The sequence below is a fragment of the Aphelocoma coerulescens genome, chromosome 4 (genome assembly GCF_041296385.1).
Source record: "Aphelocoma coerulescens isolate FSJ_1873_10779 chromosome 4, UR_Acoe_1.0, whole genome shotgun sequence".
Lineage (NCBI taxonomy): Eukaryota > Metazoa > Chordata > Aves > Passeriformes > Corvidae > Aphelocoma > Aphelocoma coerulescens.
The window spans coordinates 17,058,556-17,072,244 of NC_091017.1; the positions used below are offsets into that span (position 1 = coordinate 17,058,556).

General features: G+C 41.1%; 1 protein-coding gene across 1 annotated transcript; it reads right to left on the reverse strand.

Annotated features, from left to right (window-relative positions):
* Positions 1 to 2,319: 2,319 nt before the first annotated feature.
* TMEM184C (transmembrane protein 184C) lies at positions 2,320 to 12,205 on the reverse strand. Its single transcript, XM_069012840.1, has 10 exons — positions 11,907 to 12,205; positions 10,007 to 10,137; positions 9,873 to 9,909; positions 8,876 to 9,081; positions 7,883 to 7,957; positions 7,008 to 7,101; positions 5,955 to 6,067; positions 5,166 to 5,265; positions 4,539 to 4,710; positions 2,320 to 4,124 (listed from the first exon to the last, which is right to left on the reverse strand). The coding sequence occupies exons 1-10, from the start codon at positions 12,021 to 12,023 to the stop codon at positions 3,832 to 3,834; spliced, it is 1,338 nt and encodes a 445-aa protein (XP_068868941.1). The 5' UTR covers positions 12,024 to 12,205; the 3' UTR covers positions 2,320 to 3,831.
* Positions 12,206 to 13,689: the final 1,484 nt, after the last annotated feature.

The following is a 13,689-nucleotide window of genomic DNA, read 5'->3' on the forward strand; positions in this document are numbered from 1 at the left end:
ACTTAGGCTCCACTGATGGACTAAAACTTGCACTGTAAAGGCACCGTACCAAGCAGTTAGAGGAGATACTGTCTTCACTGCAGCACAGACCTGATTGCTGGCTCATATAGTGGGACAGACTTCTGCTGCCAGGTCTGCTGTAGTGAGGAAAAAAAGCATCCAGAGGCCTGTACCAGAAATAAACACCTGTAGCTGTTTGGGATGGAGTCCTTGGTTCTCAGACTGTGGTTCCACTTCTCAGTTGCCAAAGCCTCCTCTGTCAGTGTATTGAGATGTGAGCCTTGTGGGAGGACTGAACAGCATTCCAGCTGCAGTATCACAAGTCAGTCCTGCATGCAGACCATTCCAGAAAGCTGTAAAGGAGTGCTGTTGGGTAACTCAAGCTATATAATGGAAGGTAAAACTGGTAAACTTTTTAGAATCCCCAGAGACTTTCTTCCAGGAATACAATGGGCATGAACTTGTCCGTATGAAAGTCGTATAAAATACATCCAGCACTGCAGTACTCCTTACTATCTTCTACAGCATTACGTCTTGGGATAATGCAGGTAACCAGTTCCTTCTACTCAATTTATATCCAAGTGGAAAACTAATAAAAGCTTTGAACTCAGCACTGACTCTACCTCTGTAGAGAGGAGGAAGACTCTTAGCAAGATTTTTCTGTTGCTAAGCTTCTTTTTACTGTGCTGCCTATTCAATGGAGAAGAAGCAATTTTGTGATCTTTAACATCAGCCTGTATAAAGAGCCATCCACAAAGGATTTTTCAAGAATGTCAGGGTCTGCTAAAGTCATTATATACTCTTCATTAGGTCAAACATTTCAGGTAGTTTAACATTTCTATCTATCAATTTCTATTTATTTCTATCAAGTTCACTCAGTTTAACTTCAGGGACTGTTAGAGCTGGGGTTGTCCCAGCCTCAGCTGAACCTGCACCTGATAAATTGCTGTAATAAAGCTCCTTTTGGAAGGGTGGAGGAAACATCTCTATTTTATTTTTTTTCCAAAGCAGAGGCACAAAGTCATGTTTTCTGAAGATAAAGTAACTGGATACTGTCCTTTATCCAAGGGTACAATGCATAACAGAATGCAAGTGAATTATAGTAGGCCAGAGGCTTTTGATGTTACATTAAAAAAAAGTGCTTCTTAAACAAACACAAAACCCAAAACCATGATCCATAAAATTTTAAGTTAGTCTGACACAACTAAACTGGGCAGGTGCATGGTAATTGCACCAGAGTGCAGTTTTATAGAGAAGTGTTTAGGTTTCTTGTGCAGGAAGACCTCTGATAAAAACCATGCAGAGTCGGCTAGGTGTATTTATTAAGGTTTTAGTAATTAAGATGAAACCAAAATGACTTCAACACAAATGAAAGACATTCTAGTCTCCTTGAGTAAGGCAAGAGCAATCCTTACAACTTCTGATTAAACAACTTGGGGAGGAGATTTGGCATAAAACAACAGAGGAATAATATGGTTAAGGGGAAAATTAACTATTTGCAAATGAGCTTTTCATATAATCCTGATAGGTTGTGCTGTGGAATACTGTGCTAGTGGTTTTCAAAAGACAGAGTAGGTAGCGTTGCAAGATTTCTATTTTTTAAATTCAGTAGCAGTCTTGAGGGAAAAGTATGATCCTATAAGCTACTGCAATTAAAAAAATAACTTTTCTCACAGAAAAAAAACCAAATAAGCCAGAATATTATATTGTGCAAATAGAATAACTGAATAATAATAATAATAATAATAAAATAACTTAGTAGCTTTCCAGAAGTACTCTGACAGAAGCAACCAAGACATTTAAATAGCTGTTTTCCTATCCGGGTCCCCTCTGTACCTTACTGAAGTTTTACACCAAACAGACATAACTTCAAGTATTAAAAAAAACTTTGCCAGAGTGAGGTTTTTGAAGAGCTAGAATGTGATAGCTACTCAGCTTCCAGCAGCCCTGCTCCCTCAGATACTACTCCTACCCCTGCCCCTTTTCACCTGTACATGTGCAGGAAATCAGGTTATTTCTGGTAGTGGCTACAGTGGGCACTGAGTCCCAACACATTGTGAACCTGTATGAGTTGTTTCCTTTTAGAGCAAAGCTATTACATGCATAAGGTGATAGGTGCAATCAAGCATGGATAAGTAGATTCTGATTCTTCATAAGCCCAAACAAGAATTCCCTGTACAGCACAAGCCATAAATAGTGAAAGCACAAACTCTTGTAGCAGTCCTACTTAAGATCCTCCTCTTCCTAGAGGACAGTTCTAGTCGTGTGTCATTCACACTCTTAAGTTACTGTAGCAGTAAATCAAATTGATAGAAGGTGAACAGTTTAAATAAAATCTTTAATTGCTTATTTACAACAAAGGCAATGAGTTGGCAAATTGAAAATCATGATTTTCACTTTCTCACTAACTTCAGATACAGCAAGTACATTTTCAGCTATAAAATATGCAGCCTAGTGAGTAAGGCGCCATATTTACATCACACTAGTACTGCAAAAAAAGCACTTAAGATGAATTTACTGACAGCCAGAAGTTAAACATTTATCCTGGAAATGCTAACAATGCTGAAAAAGAAACTTAAGATCTTGTCATTTAAAAAGTAGTGCTCTACTGGTTTGGTTGTTTTTGTCAGATTGCAAACATGCAGTTAATAGTAAAAATCTGATAATGGGATAAAAACAATACCCTTCTGGCATTGTCACTTCTTGCAAAATAACATTTTGTTACAAGTGTACTGCTTCTTGGGCTGAAATCTAGTCCTAGTAACTCCTGTATTATACTAGCTACATAGTTATACCTCAGCAAAGGTGTCTTCTCTGGGGGAAAAAACAGCTATTACATTTGAATCCAGGCTATACTAGAAGCATAATACAATCACACACAGACACAAATTTAAGAACACAAATAACTACAGACACAAGATATCCTGCTTTAACAGCTTAAAAAAAACTTAAGTGTTAAAGACCTTACTGCAGCCCAAAATAAATAAATCAGTTTTGTTTTCTACTTCCTTTTTGATAACCTTCATTCCCCCTCCATGTATTTTAAGGTAGTAACCATTATTCTTATTTTAGAAGGATAGGGAAAAGAATAGTCAAGGTAAAGTATTAATCCAAAACTTACCATCCTGGCTGTCTCTTCTGGATATAAAAGACTTACAAACTATGAGCTTCAAGGACAACAGATACACCAACCATATGATCTGGGCATGGACTTTGATAGCAAGGCCTGCAGGGAATGTTTTCGTTGTAGAGGTTCTTTACTAATGCTTTGTAGTAACTATCTTCATGAAGGGACTTGATTTAGCTACGTAGGAATGGGAAAGAAGGTGGCATCTGTACAGAAGCTATCATTTCACCCACACTCCATTCAGCATTGCAAGTTAACCATCATTAAGACAAGCAAAGTTAACACAAACAGCTTTTGCTACTGCCCTCCTTAAATTACATTCTTCAAATTAAGCTTTCCCATTGCTAATAGTATTTGCACTTCATATGAGCAGAGGATTTTTTTCAAATGTTTCTTTTGCGCTAATGAAATTCAGTGTAATTTTGATATGATGTGGAAGCATTCAGCAGTTTAAGGAGATGATGCTTAAATTTATGCAGAAACCTTTACAGTGTGCGTGTTTCATATCCATGGGGTACTCACAGATGCTCACATCCATTACAGATTCTGGATTCAGATGTCAGTTACAGCCATACCATATCCTCTTCCTGTCCATGCAGCAGCTTTCCCAAGCTTTTCAACTTTCATCCTTAATAGTACATGTTAACAGGACACATGTGGCAAGTATGTAATGACTCCTTGACACATTCAAAGAAACAGCGAGCTTAACTTTTATCCAAAGCTTTTCCTGCTAAGTTGTTCTCTAGTTCAGGTGATTCCTCAGCATCCTGACTGGCAGAAGGGTTAAAAATCCCATCGACTGCAGGGGCTGTCGTCGGTGTTGTGAGAGGGGTCACAGTGTGTCCAAACCCCTGATAGTGACCCATGGGTGAAGATGGCATTGAAGAAGCATCAGAAATTGGGTCTTGAGTAGATGAAGACAGTAAACTTGTATGCTCATTTTGTTCATGATCCTCAGCAAAAAACATTTTCCTTGGCTGGCCCAAAACTGTCCTTCCTAGAATTATGCAAAATGAAAAGATTATTTAATCCTTCAAACACCAGTCTTTGAACACATCAACTCTAAAACAGTCATGTTAAATTAGAAGATGACTCTTTGTTTTGTATTGGTTTTACATAGGCATTGCTAGTTTTAATAAATAAAAGGATGTCTTTCCATTTAAGAGAAAAACAAAGTACATTACTTACCTAATCTTTTCTTTTTAAAAGAAAAATTAAAAACTAGACTCTAAGTCAGTCAGGAATTCTGGAAAGAGCAAAGTGCCAGATAAACCATGAAATCTTACAGGGATGCACCTGTCACTGATTTGGTAATAGAATGTTCTCAGGCTACTATAAAGGTGGGCAACAGTGTGACCTGAAGCTGGAAATACAGATGCTGTTAATATAGTACAAATCTTGTCTTACTTACCAACATTTCGAACCTGTTCAGATATATCTGCCCTTAGATCAGAAATATCCCACATTGCAAGGAAGGAGTCAAAGCATGAGCCTTCTTCAGCTTCTTGAACATAAGGTTTATAGGAAAAACTGTAGTGATGTGCAATAGCAGCCAGAAACATCTCCACACAAATGATAAAATCCTGCAATGACAGAGACACTGACTTAATCATTCATAACTGGAGAAAAATAGTTCTGGGTTTCTTCTATAACTGGAAGGCTACAATTACCCTGGGACACTGACATTGGCTACTTTTACACCAGGATATTCTTGGCAGCCTTCAGAGAGCCATACATACAGGACTTGCTTTTAACAGATATTTAACAAGCAGCAGCTCTACAATGAATACCTGCAAGAAAAAATGCAAGGCTATCCAGACATACTTCACTGGGGCCTATTCCTCCTGCCCAATATATGGATACAGAAGTGTTGAAGCATAAAACTCACTTGGGTTCATTGGCTGAAACTTAGCCCAGCTTAGAATAAATCAGTACTAATCAAGCCTGTGTTAATTACAGTATGATAATATTTCCTTGAGATCAGCTATGTCATCTTACATATAACCATTCCTGCCCAGAAATAACCATCTGCTCCTACCTGTAAGCCTGTAGCCACAGCTTCCACACTTTGCCAATCCCAGGTGTGTTTCTCAGAAATAACACCAACTTTCACCAGCAATGCAATGAGCACAGCCTGCCTATAAAGATAGTTTATTAGAAGAAGTATTTGTGTTAGAATTGTAACCGTAGTGCCAAAAATCTGCAAGCAAATCTGGTCATAGGTATACATAGTAAGAATCTTACAAAAAACCTTTCTGTTTATATCCTTAGATTTTAAGAGGAAGAAACAAACTTAACAAGACATGTCATTCATCCATGACCCTAAAGACCAACAGAACCAACAGAGAAACAACCAAAGGGGAGTTTTTTGTTCCAGTCAGTCATTAGAACAAGTTGCTTCTCTTTCAGGGTATTGCTGCAGCTCAGAGAGTAATGCTCTGGTAGTCAAATACACTCCCTCATTAGCAGCTAAGTGTGAGCAATGCTTAAACAGCAATTTTTATTTAACCTACAGTAACTTATTTTGAAAAAGTAGGGGTTTTTTACTTCAAAAAGGAAAAACAAAATTTAGTTTTGAAACAACTGCAAGTGAAGATTCTAAAATAAGATATGTTCTTCAGAATCACCTTACAAAAGAGCAAGTCTAAAAAATAATCTTAACAAGACTGCTCTGTCCAACGCATTGTACCCTCTTCCCCTCACTGCAGCTCACTAAGATTATGGGTAGATTTTTTAAGGCCTCTAACCTCAGTAACAAATCCAGCCTTTTTAGCTCTTTTATGATCCACCCTGAGAGCAAGAAGTAATGTGTAAATAATTCACTTACCAGAAAGAAACAAAAACTACCATCTTCACACAAAGGAACTTGCCAACAGGCTGGATAGGGTTCAGTTCCTCACGCAGTACTTTATAAAACAGCACCAGACAATACATGGCAAACTGACAAGGAAAAGAAAATTAATGAAAGCTTTCAAATCCTTGTTTATTTTGTGAGGGGGTTGTTTTACACCATCTCTACAGCTAAAATAAGTATCACAATATGATACAACCTTAAAATGCTATCTGTGTTTTAAAAAAAGAGACTTTGGATTTATGGAATCTTTGCCTTTCTGTTTTAAAGCAATATTTTTTTTTTTTATTCCTGAAGTTCCAATCATTTCAACCAGGACACAGATTTCGTGCTGCTGGGACTGTTGTCACAGCAGAAAGCAATTACAGCTCCTTCTGTAACAGTCACCCATCAAACACAGGGGTGGCAGTAAGAGGAGGACAGACTTTCCAAATGATCCCCATTGTCATGCTGTTCTGGCTCCTGCTGCTGTTGCCAAGAGCAGTAAAACCAATCCATGGACTCCAAAATGAAACTCTCAATTTTAGGGGCTGACATCTTACCCTGATATTATCTGACAGCTGAAAAGGTGTTGGGCAGGCCAGAATCACAGCACTGCACACATCATTTTCATTTTTTCCTGTGAATCTTATCACCAGCTTTTTAACACAGAATTTTTAACATATTTGATTCTTTGCATGTGTGCTGGGAGAAAGCTGTGGGGGCAAGTGGAGTCATCTCTTCCAGAGAGGGGCAAGTCTGCAGCTCTAATGCCTGGGCCATACCACCTCACCCATCAAATAATTTGGGGTAGAAAGGTACTTGCTTTATCGAGCTTCACAGTAAAAAAAATGTAAGTTTTAGATTATCTGTTTTTCCAGTGGTTTTCATATATAGTATCTAACAGACAGCAATTTTGACTTACAATGGAAAATATTCTACCTGTAAGATTTACCAGACATTAACACAATCACTGCCAACAGTTCACATAGAAGATTCACATAATACTGATGACTTCAAAGAGCAGAAAGATGTACTCCTGATACTCACTAGTTGTGACATGTTGTTAAGTATAACAAGGTAAGTCCATGCATTGTTGAAGCTGAAGTTTCCTTCATCATACACTCCCACTAGTTCACAAATTCTGGAAGAAATTTTTAAAGTTAATCACTATGGAGTAACAGATCACTTCCCTCAAGTGCTACATCTTCATTACATCAATCAACTCCTAGAATTCAAAACCTCTTCTGGTACTCAAATATGGGCAATGGGGGCCTGCACAAGAATCAGTTTCCAACAGCATATATATATTTTTACATATATATATATAGATAAAATACAGAAATATTTATATGGATATTCATTGTGAGTAGCAACTTCTTCCACAGTCCCACAGAATTAACAGCAATGACCATCAATGCAAAGCTCATGAAATTAAGCTTTCAGCATCATCATTAATGACTGCCTACTATGCCTTTACAAACACAGGCTATATGATATGAAGGCACACAGTCAAGCTTGTCACATGCAAAGTTTAATAAAATTTTAAAGATTACATGAGACCTGTCTTTAAAAATACTCCATTGTTAAAGTCAATGAAAAAAATGAAGAGGAAAAAAGAATCTAAAAATTAAGAGATCATAAAAATGTGTTTCCCACCCCAACAGTACTTCACATTCTATCCCACTGATTACATAGAAGCTGGCATTAAGTATTTATTATTTCAATTCTGCTAATAGTCATTTGCTATAGAGAACTCATAAAGAAATTATAGGTTGATTCAAATTGTTGGGACCCATTTAATGTGTAACACCAGTCTGCTTTCAAACTGCCTTGATTCAATACAAAGGGCATGAATATTCTTTCCAGTGTTACTCAGAATCACATCCTGAAGATCAGTATTAATTATTTACCAGTGTACTTACAAAGCAATAATGGTAGTAAATGGTCTGACAACAGTGTACTGCAAAACACCCAGTTTACATCTAAATAATAAAACTCTGAAAGAGAAACAGAGAGTTCATTGTACAAGGATTTAAATACAATTCTGTTATGGAAGATTCCTATTCTCAGCAGATTCACTAAGGTAAATTTTTATTTTATGGTAATTTCAACTTCTGCATCCAGGACTTCAGATGTTAAAAGTATACGGTGTGTATACATGAAATACACAAAAGAGCTGGACTTTTACTGACACATTACAGGAAATACTCAATGATTCACTTATTTTAGCCATGAAAATCTTCTGGCTGGGCTAAACAAAGAGAATGTGATTTTTGCTGTGTTCGAAGATGTTTAAGAAAAACTCTGAATTTAAGTGTAAGAGACTTAAAAATGAGAATTGGTTTAGTCACTGTTAAGATCACCAAAGCACTTTGCCCATTATGGCAAACTGTATAAAGAAGCTGCGATCACTGAAGCCCACCTTCCCTTCCCCTCACCCCAAACAGCTTTATCAAAATCCCCTAAGACAGAGAGATTTTATCAGTTTAAGCATTCAGAAATTAACAGTTTAGGTGCGTTAAGGCCTTTCACCTTCTCTTCACCTGAAGTAAAAACAACAGGCCACCCGGTCTACTCCCAATTCCACATGAGGTTTTTGGCAAATATTTTATGATAACAAAAGAAGCAGATTCCAGGCGACCTTTATAAAATGTTTTTCAAAAATAAGGAAGTTTCCTTTAGCACCCCCTGAGTCAATCAGTGCATGTTGTTAGTAACTAAGTCCACATGATGTTTTACAGCTTGATTGGTCACACACCCACAGCTGCTTTCAGCAAAGGTTCGCAGCTGATCGAACACATACAAACCATAAACTGACTCTGTCAAGCAGCAAAAGTTATGCTGCTAAATATGAAAACAAAATGTTTGGATCTGCCTACACAGCCTAAAGCTTGAAGATGTCATCATATACTCACTCTCCCATAGCCCACGACGGACAGCAACAGAGAGGGGGAAGATGTCTCTGCTGGTCTTTCGCTTCTATTATTAACACGAGGTTTGGGTACCGGTTGGTTAAGTAATTTGAAAGAAAAACCATAAAGTTATAGATGACATAAGCTTCATAGCACTCTCGACATGTATCCACATATATTGCAATCTTGGGGTATTTCAAAGCTATCCACTGCAAGAAGAGAGGTACACAAGAGGTTACGTGCAAGAAGGACAAAAGGGATTCCAGCGACAACACTGGTTCAGCAAGCTCATGAGCCAGCAGGCACTGATCAAACAGGGCTGGGAGCATTGGGCTAATGGGAGAACAATGCTACAGCTACAAAGTAACATTCTGTAAAAACACACACACAACTTCAGATTCCACCTGTAGTACACAACTCTCTCAACCAGAGTTTCAGACCAAAAAGGTTTCTTATTTTTTTAGTGAAACTGTGGTTATGGATCAACTGTCATAGGTCTCAGTTTCTGAGTATCACACTGCTGTTGCACTCTGCAAAACATATTATCCTTTGCCCCCTGAAGCAAAGAGGAATAATTTTAGCACTAAGCATAACCTGGGAAAGAATTTTTGTAATAAGCCTAACTTGGGTAAGGAAGGTATGGCACTGAATTATTTCTGAATTTTGAGTCAGCTCCTGGATCAGCCTGGTTTCTGCTTCTGCTCTTAAGATGGAAGGACCAAAAGCAGGTTCCTGTCATAACCCCTTCCACATCTGTCATAAAGGATACTCAAGGACAGGGTTAAGAAAGGTTATCAAAAGCAACCCCAAATCTCCAGAAGAAGAACATAGTATGACTAGAACTGTGCTTCTGACATACTCCATAAACAGGAATGGACAGAAGTTTCTAGCACTACCACCCTACCCTCCATGCAGCACAGTTTCTGCTGTGACACTGTTTTCCCTCACTCCCACAACAAACAGAATTTGATTGGGCTGTTAACAGTAAGAGAACACTTACACTGTCTAAACTGTAAATCGGCACCATCCACAGAATCCTGTTACAATAACAAAAGAACATTTTATGTTACTAAAAGTATTTTTAGTTGGAATTAAATCCAATATTTGTAGCATAGATAAAACGTGAAATATTACCTTATTATTGGTTTCTGTAATTCAGGTTGAGTATAATGGACTAAGTGTTGTAGTATCCCCCAGAGAGATATTGGTATAGTCATTAGGAGAAATATCCCAGCGATAAACCATGCCTTGGTATGGATTCCAACCTTGCAAGATCAAAGTTTCAGTTTTAATACTTTCAAGTATTTGAAGTACACAAAACATTCTACAAAAACAAAGAAATGCCCAGTACTTAATTGGCTGAAACCCACAACAGATTCCTTGCTTTAGGTCTGGAACTTGTCTTGATTCAGTGCTGCATTATAAAGTTTCTAAAAACCTGTGGATTTAAAGACTTTTCAGCTTTAAAATCAAGTTCCACCTAATAATCAATTAGTTTCATTTAGCAAACTGAAATACATATGAATGTATATACACAAAACCACAGTGTCTGCTAAAACACAGGGCTGAAATTTTAAACCAAAGCTCTCTGAAAAATAAGTAATAATCCTAAATACCAAAACCCGAGAACCGTAAGAGACTCTTCTCAGTTTCTTTTGATGAGAATCTCTTCACTAATCCCCTACTTTACATCAACATCCCATGTTTTCTGTTGCTTTCCAGTTTTGCTTCTGATCAGTTTCTCTACAAGTACTCAGATTTAATGGTATAGACTTCGATATAAACACCCATTATGCTGAACATGCATTATGCATCAGAAAATTTTAACACATTCAAGACAGATCTTACTGTCATTAAGTCCTGAAAATTACACCCTGAAAAAGCCTACCTCCAGGGGCACAGACCTGTATCATATTGAGCAATACGTGTATTTTAAGGTTAAAATTTTACTTCTTGTCAGAGAAGCAATGTGATCATATGTGTGTGCAATTCACACACCACTATTATGGTACCACCAGCATGAAAAAGGAGCTTCTCTACCAGTAAAGATGTTCTACTAAATTCTCCCTGATCAGACAGAAACACCTTTATGAACACCAACATTACTATTAAGTTTCAAAACCTAGGTTCTTGGATGAACCTATGGAGAGAGCCAGGCTCTTCCTGGTGGTGCCAAGCAGTAGGACAAGAGGCAGTGGGCAGAAACCGATGCCCAGGAAGTTCCACCTGAACACGAGGAAGAACATTTTCACTGTGCAGTGACCAAGCACTGGAACGGATTACCCAGAGAGGGTGTGGAGTCTCCCTCACTGGAGATACTCCAGAACCATCTGGACACAATCCAGTGCCATGTGCTCTGGGATGACCCTGCTGGAGCAGTAAGGTTGGAGCAGATGACCCACTGTGGTCCCCTCCAACCTGACCCATTCTGTCACTCTGTGACTCTTGGCTGACTCGAATTTCTTCAGAATTGTACCTGGCAATTGTTGCTGTTCAAGCACCAACTATTATGGAAACAGCGAAACAAACACTGCCCTGTTCCTTTGCAGTTCACTAGGGCTTTAGCAGCAGGACAAATGTATCCAGCAGCACCACGGCACTTCTCCAGCCTCTCCATCCACAGAATGGGTCAGGTTGGAGGGGACCACAGTGGGTCATCTGCTCCAAGCTCCCTGCTCAAGCAGGGTCATCCCAGAGCACCTGGCACAGGATTGCGCCCAGGTGGCTCTTGAATATCTCTGGCAGGGAAAACTCCACACCCCCTCTGTCCAATCTATTCCAGTGTGTGGTCACTGCACAGTAAGGAAGTTCTTCCTCATGTTCAGGTGGAACTTCCTGGGCATCAGTTTCGGCCGTTGCCTCTTGTCCTATTGCTCAGCACCCCGAGCAGAGCCTGGATCCATCCTCTTGGCAGCCCCGCTTTCGATACTGTTAGACGCTGATGAGGTAACACGTTTGTTTCCCCGCTGGATCCCGCCCGGAGCCGAGCCCGCTGCCAGCGGCCCCGGCGGAGCGTCCCGGCCGCGCCCCTCACCTCCAGCTTCTGCAGCTCCCACACGCAGAGCGGCACGACCACCAGCAGCCCCACGATGTAGAGCAGCACCACGAGCGGCCGGATCCATCGCCGCCAGTTCCCGCAGGTGCACGGCATGGCCGCGGCGCCGCCGCCAGCGCTCCTCGCACCGACCTCAGCGGGCCGGCAGCCCCTGCGGGGCGCGCATCACTGGGGGGGCGGCCGCCTCAGCTCCGTATCCCGCTCAGCTCCGTATCCCGGCTGCGCGCTGTATCCCGGCTCGGCTCGGCCCCGGCTCGGCTCGGCCCCGTCCCGCCCCGGCGCTCCCTGCCCTGCCCTGCCCTGCCCCGCTCACGCCCCCGCGGCGCTTCCGCCCGGCACTGCTTCCGGCCGCCCCGCCCCGGCGGCCTCGCTGATTGGCTCCTCGCCCTGCCCATCACCGCTGCCCCGCCCACAGGGGACAGCGGGGGGAAGCGTGCGGCCGTGCCACCCTCCGCTGAGGGAGGGTTGGTGTGTTCCGGGCGCACCCCCCCGCGGCCGGCAGTGGGCTGTGCCGCGCGGGGCGAAGCCTTCCCGGAGCGGCTGGAGCGGAGGGGTGCGCGTCAGGGAATGGGCGGGAATGGCGGGAATGGCGGGAATGTCGGCAATGTCGGCTAAAGCAGAGGCACTGCTCTGACTGCACTGCTCTGACTGCACTGCTCTGACTGCACTGCTCAGCACAGCCCCTGCCCTCAAACGCCTCCCCCGGGAGCAGCCCGGGGTGAGCAATGCCCTGGGGAGCCGCACCGCCCGGTGCCAGGCGTGGACTGCGACATAGCTGAGGCGTGGAGACTCCAGCGGGCGCACCAGTAATGCAAAATAATGCAAAATAGCTGTTAAACTTCAACTATTTGTTGAACGTCTATTTTTGTGTTTTGGAAGTGCCGTGGAAAAGCTGCTAAATTGCCAGCTAAGCCCGTAGCAGTCAGGGCCAAATACATGCCCTCCGGTGAGGAACTAAGGACCGCCGGTGATAACACTGCCAAATGTCCAAGGAACTCCAGCTCCAAATTCTTGGAAGGAGGCAAATGCAGATTTGACTTTGAGGCGTCACTAAGACGTGTGCTGGAAGAAACGCGATGAATGAAGAGGTACTAAGGAGCAGGATCTCCTGTTTCTGTGTAATTGACATCTAAGAGAAGGGGTCCGTCTCCCAAGTGTTGCATGGGTTGTCAGTGAACGAGCAGCACTGTGTGGCACTAATTCCATCTCCAGAACGCACATAATCTTCCTGGTTTTCAGCGGGAAGCTGCTTGTGAAATACTGGTAAAAACCAAACCAACAGAGTTCACTTTCACTAACTATTAAGGCTTCTAATACTAGAGAAAGAATAACAAAGCTGCTCCCCAGAACTTGGAGATAACAGCTGTACTAGCAGCATTCCCTGCTACTGGAACGACTGACATGAATTATTGTGGATGTCAATCATTATGTACATTCTCTCATGAATTTCAAATTTATTTAAGGGAGTTATGTTGAAACACAATAAACTGGGATTGTTCCTTAGCACATGGAATCCTATTAATAATTTACTAAATTAAAATGGCAAAGAAAATAGACTGTTTTATAATTGTGGTTGGAAAAATATGCAATATTTATTATTCATGGATTGTATTTTTATTTGAATGTCATTTGTTTCATGGGTTTCATCATTTTTTGTTCTTACTTTGTGTTATGCAAGTGCAGATGCATGGTGATAACCGGGCTGTCCCTCTTGCCTGATCATGATTTCCCTGTGAGGTGGACAGTAAGGATTGAATTCAGA

Coding starts and splice junctions, on each gene's coding strand:
- TMEM184C (XM_069012840.1), bottom strand. CDS start 12,023: ATGCCGTGCACCTGCGGGAACTGGCGGCGATGGATCCGGCCGCTCGTG. Junction 10,138..11,906: donor GGGAGCTGCAGAAGCTGGAG/GTGAGGGGCGCG, acceptor TGATCTTGCAAG/GTTGGAATCCATACCAAGGC. Junction 9,910..10,006: donor TTACAGAAACCAATAATAAG/GTAATATTTCAC, acceptor TTATTGTAACAG/GATTCTGTGGATGGTGCCGA.